Genomic DNA, 6075 nt, shown 5'->3' with positions numbered 1-6075 from the left:
TGTTTTTTTTTATATTCCACTGTTACTGACAAAATTGGTTTGTCAGACTATAATTGTATATTTTAACAAAGCAACGACCGAACTTGGCCTGCTCTTACCGCTCACGTTTCCCAGGATTTGTTTTACGGAGCGAAGTCCGAAGACTTCGAAGACATCGACTTACGCCGCGCTCGACTCTCCTTAATTTTATTACGCCCGAGGTGAACCTAATTGTGTCTTGGGAAACGTGGAGATATCAATTTGTCTCGTAACGGTGTTTCGTCTACGTTACAATAAGGAAAACTGACTTTTAAAATAATTCGGATCAGTCTTTGGGTAATTTCTTGTTCTGACCTAATAACAATTTTTAATTTGATGAGTACCTACCCAATACCTATTTGGCTTTTGTAGACCGGTAACAATATGTGGGTTGCCTACCTATACTAGGACCTAAGTAATTATAATTTGGACTTCTTATGATACTAATGTAATTGTAATAAAGTTTGAAATTAAAATTTATTGAAAATTTAATAAAATAAATGAACATTTCTACTACTCCTACTATTACACGGCAGTGGAAAACAAGCGTGTGGCCCGCCTGATGTTAGGGTGGTATTCCACCTATCCATGAGAGAGTGAGACGCACTGACATTGGACAAAGAAATTGGACAGGTGGAATACCATCCATAAGCAGCCACTGCAGCCGATAGGCGCTTGCAACGCGCATTGTCAACCCAAGCTTACAAGGATTTCTTCGTATGTTATGAGCACACGAATTTGTTGATAAAATATCATAATGACTACAATAAAAGCAAAAGTGGCGTAACAAAAAACATCTTTAATTGTAATAAGTGCTAATAACTGTAAGACAGGAAGGAAACTAGGTACTATCCGGATAAGGATGTTTTGTTTGGAAACTACATTTACAGAGCCACCTCGTGGTGAGTAGCAAAACTAAATAAACATCGCCATCTTTTGGCATGTATTGCTACGTTAAACGTGCGTTTCGCAACAACTGTTATTAATTGTGTACGTTTAATAAAGATGGCGCTTAAACTACTAAGCTATAGTGCTATTTTATTAATTTTAGGAAACTGTTTTATTCGTTTTGCATCGTTGTTTAAATATAAATAAAAGCTGGCGGCTCGAGCATTATGATGGCAATCTTAATTGAAATTATCGTGAAAAAATAATATAGTTGAACGCTAATCGGAACGTTTTACAAATAAATGTGACCATGTTTAATCTAATTGCATCAATTTGAAGATTTTGTTTTGACTATTTGGTTCTGAACTGTTTAATGCCACCATTACTTACTTACATTGTATGGTAGGTACCAGAATTAAGTAATTGCAATTTCTACACAGCAAAACTATAATTTCTAACTTTGCCACCTACCACAAGAACTAAATCAGCAACACAACGCCTATACGAATTAGGTTTAATAATACAACAAAACATATTATTACACAAGACATACAAACAACAACAAACAAACAATTTAGATTCTGAATGTTATAAATTTCTCATCACATCTAGTTTAATTAAAAAACGTAAAAAAAAACGTAGTGATTTAATTCCCTTTGGTTTAAACCAGCTGGCTTACCGCGAAAACCGAAGTTCGCCAATTGCGGGTATCTTTCTCTTTTACTCCAATGAACTCGTAATTAGAGTGACAGAGAAAGATGCCCGCAATTTGCGAACTTCGATTTTCGCGGCTCTACCCTCGAGCCCGCGTATCTGCGAAATCGACTCCACGACTCCACACTCGAGTTCGCGGCTTCGCGCCGCGATTCGCGCACGAGTGTGAGGGGGATTCGGGTACAAACATTTTTACGCGGTAACACTAGAGGACGTTCCGTTTCACTGTAATCATAGTGCGCAGCTGCACTGCAGACCGGACGTCAATTTTCTTGCGTCAAATCAAAACGAAAATGAGCACGACAGTGAGCAGTGACTTGCTTCGCAGTGACAGTTGTTTATCAATCAATACTGATACGCAATAACTTCAAAAACTTAGTGAAATTGTTGGGTGTCTGTTAGTCTTTTTGTCGCAGAGGAAGATTGCGGACAAAGTGAGATAAATTACGAGAAGCAAAAATGACAAACGCGCTAGCGCTTTGTCTAATCGTTACACTCTTTTGTTGTTCAAGTAAGTTGAATATTAGTTCCTAATGTTTATTTGCCCTTGTAATTTAATTAATTCTAGTTCATAATCGTTTTACTAATGAAGCGTGCAATGCAACGAAATTGAGTTCGCGGTTTCGTTGCGAAAATTGTGGGTAGGCTGCAACAACTAGCCACATCATTTGGAACATAACATGTGTCCCTTGAACAAACAAAAAAAAAAGATACTATGATGGCTACCTTTTCTACCAAATAAACAGTTATAATAGATAATTCACTTGACATTGGCAAATTTGTGCCAACTTGTTTGGCCAGACCGCCTCTAAAATAAAAGAAGAAGTAATAGATGATTTTTAAAAAGTATTTATGTTGTGGGTACCTAAAAACATATGAAACATTCATGATTGTGTTAAGGTCAGTACCCACAATCATGAATGTTTCATATGTTTTTAGGCCCAGTGGCCTTAATACATTATTTCTTAGTTATTGTTGTACTGAACTGTTTTATAAATCAAATTGATAATTCCGTAATGAAGTTGCTTTTGCAAATCTTGGATGCAATAATGGTATTATCAATTTTTTCCCCAAAAGACTCAGCTACTGTGACCAGAGTTCAAACCTCATAACTGGTGCCCTTTTAGATTAATTTTAGCACCTTGTGAATGGTTCCAGAATTCTCTAGACAAACATTGATGAATGTTAGTCAAGTATAAAGACAAATCTCTAATTTTAAAGTGGTTGTTTTTAAAATCTGAAATATGAACCAAGGGGTTATCTGAACTCATTATAAACAAGAGATAAAGGTACTATCTTGTGCCATATTAATTATTTGCAGTGTTCAGTTAGTCCTATGAACACAAACTGTAAAATACCTACTCTTGATATAACAACCACTTATATTACGGCATATTTAATTTTATTCCCTCAGATATTAACATTTCCAAAAACTTTCTATATTGTCCCCATATTACATTGTTGTGATGTAAAGCTAACCTGTCTGTTGTGTCTAAATTAGACCACATACATATTAGAATAGCATCCCCTTAACCTGTCCCCGCCCTTAAGTACATGATACTGAAACCAGTTCAATAAATGGCTAAGTAGGTATGCCTTCTAGTGGTGGCATGTCAAAAACAGTAGTAGGCAAGCCAGAATATCTAGAGTTAGACCAAGAAAAGTCTGCAGCGATTTTGATAGCCCACACAGTGCAAGTGTTATTTATATGTCATAATTTCATATAAGTTTTATAAAAAATATATAAACTCGTATCACATTTTATAAATAACAGCAAGCATAAACATGATATCCAGAGTGACCTAACTGTCCTCACAACTTAACTACCACAACTGTGTCAACAATAAAGTCATAATATGAAATTTGAACCTTATATGATCCATTTTCATATTATTCACAAAGCAGTAGCAGAAATAAGTGAATCATTCATTACTGATGTAAAGTATTGTGTTACTCATGTGTTACCTTCATTGTCACATTAGGTCATTATATCTTTTGTAAGGTAAATATAATCCAGCTTCATTCATTATCAAGCCTAATGATACAGGGTGTCCCATAAGTGACACGTCACAGTGACACTGGAGGTAGACCAGGCCAAGAGGAACCAAACCAACTTAACATGACCCCAGTAAAAGTGGCACGGTTTTCGAGTTATTGCCAAATTAAGGTTTTTCATGAATTTTGACGGGACCACCTGTATAATTGGCTGGCTTTGGTTCTTTGGCTAGCATATTGTCAAGGGTCACCAAATGGTGGACCGCAGTCCGCATCCGGACTGCCGGCCTACTATATTTTATTTTTTTGCCTATTTAATAAACTCAAAGAGAAACGGACCATACTGGTCATTTTATTTTAAGTACCGGACCCCTGAAGAAACTAATTGGTGACCCTTGTTGTACAGTATGGTACAAAGACTAAGCTATTGGCTGGCTTCTACAATCTATGTGTGGCGAATTGATAGACTTGGCCATTGAAATCCATCCTGTAATTCTAAAGATTCAAGGGAATAAAAGTTTAAATCTTAAAGTATCTCTTGATACCTGAGAAACAGAATTCACTAATAATTACACATACCTACCCGTAAGAAGGTAAATCTTCTGGTAAACCTACAGTAGGGTGTTTCATTTTTCCGAATTTTCGATTTTCATCTGACTTTGCTCGAATTCTTGTTCTAACTGATAAGAAAATATTATACGTTAAAAAAAAATTAAAATCGGTAAACATTTAGAGGTTGCACAACTTCAACAAAGATTTTTCAAATAACCAACGACTCTACATCGGAGGGTAGAAAATGGTTTAAGCGGCTACCATCAAAGCGGAGAGTAGTGTGATACTGAACTTCCACATATAAATAAATTTTAAAATTAGTAGTAAACTTGGATTTTGGTTACTCGATAAATGTTCTAATTAAGATTTTCCAGTTTTTCCACCTGTTTCCAAAGGAAAAGTGCTTTTATCGTGTTTTAGACGCAAAATTCAGTTTTCTCATTCGATTTTAGTATTAGATCATTATATTTTGTCATTTTAGAACATAGTTCATTTTCACGCAATGTATGGGGTTCTCACTCTACCTTTTCAACTTGTGCAACCTCTAAACGTTATTCGATTCTTTTGAAAATTGAAATAGATAGTTTTTAGTGTGGGGAGACTCCATTGGTGAGCAAAGTCAGGAAAAATATTACAACTTTTTTTTCTCCATACAAAAGTGAATCACCCTAACCTACAGTAATGAAAGGTTCTCCTTTTATTATTAGCAATTTAAAAGTAAGTTATTTTGTCCACAGATTTGTCGTCAGCACGACAGATACCTAAAGAATGCTCTAGAGGTCCCGAAGTATGGTGTCAAAGCTTGAAGTAAGTAACAGAACCAACTACATATGAAGGAGCTATTCACCAAATTGCTTGCTACTTGCTTGTGTGACGAAACGCTAATTTGTAATTTGTGTATTTACCTACCAAAATCTAGTGCATTCAGTATTCTGAAGGTAACTTTGTACTAACTTTGTATAGAGTGAAATCCACCACATTGCTCGAGGAATCCTCAACTTTCTTGAATGGTATAGCAAAACTGGCAGTAAAAGATACCACGTCAAAAACGCATCTTAAGCGGGAAAGCGTATTAACCGTGAAAAATTAAATAAAAACAGATTGTTAAAAACTGTCCTACGCGTGAAATCGCGGGCTCTACTGTAGTTATACCTAATGCTAGTTTCACATTTATAACATATAGAAATAAGTAGGTTTATTTGGGAACAACATACAATAACAACATTGGTACATTAAAAATGTAATAAATCCACTAATCAATAATCATTAAAATTAAAACTAAACTATAAATAAAAATATGCTCCCCATTATGCCTTCAACATTAATTATTAGGAATGTTTATTATAATAAATGAAGACCATATTTGTTTTGCGATGTTATTGAGTTTAATCAATAAACAAGCTGTGATTCAGCATGAGTCAGAATAAACGTTGTTCATCACACAGTCCACTTCCTGTATGTAAGTCCCCTTGGTTACCGACGACAACACCTTAGTTGATTATTATTATACAGGTTGGATTTATTTAAATGGGGCACTAAGGGCAGCTCCTGCTACACCAAAATGATCTTAGGAGACGGAATCAAGTAGCTGCCCTCAGTGCCCCATTTAAAAATCGACCCTAGTAGTTTTTAAATAAGGATAGGAATGGATGAACGAATTTTCTGGAGTAATATACTTGTTTATGAGTTATGGGTGTTTTCTACGTATTTAAGTATTTATTATGTATATCGTCGTCTTACTTGACGACAAATCATTCTTATTGACCTTACTGTGGGGCAAGGTCGGTTTGTGCAAGATTAGAAATATGTATTTATATTTTGGCAAGATCGCTTGTCACTGGACATAGACTGATAAAATCATATTCTCTTTTTTACGCTAGTATCTTCACCCCAAAAAACGGATAGATA

At 35.4% G+C, this 6075-nt stretch overlaps 1 protein-coding gene across 1 annotated transcript in view; it reads left to right on the top strand.

The window, feature by feature from the left end:
- The first annotated feature begins 1910 nt into the window (after window positions 1–1910).
- The window catches only part of LOC134791582 (uncharacterized), a 32161-nt gene continuing 27996 nt past the window's right edge, over window positions 1911–6075 (top strand). Inside the window, exons 1-2 of the mRNA XM_063762633.1 lie at window positions 1911–2131; window positions 4905–4974. Coding sequence (XP_063618703.1) covers window positions 2080–2131; window positions 4905–4974 — 122 coding nt within the window. The 5' untranslated portion in view covers window positions 1911–2079. The remainder of the gene's footprint in view (window positions 2132–4904; window positions 4975–6075) is intronic.

Source organism: Cydia splendana, chromosome 1, assembly GCF_910591565.1.
Source record: "Cydia splendana chromosome 1, ilCydSple1.2, whole genome shotgun sequence".
NCBI lineage: Eukaryota > Metazoa > Arthropoda > Insecta > Lepidoptera > Tortricidae > Cydia > Cydia splendana.
Note: the sequence above shows the minus strand (reverse complement) of the source record. Positions and strands in the feature narration are given on the sequence as shown.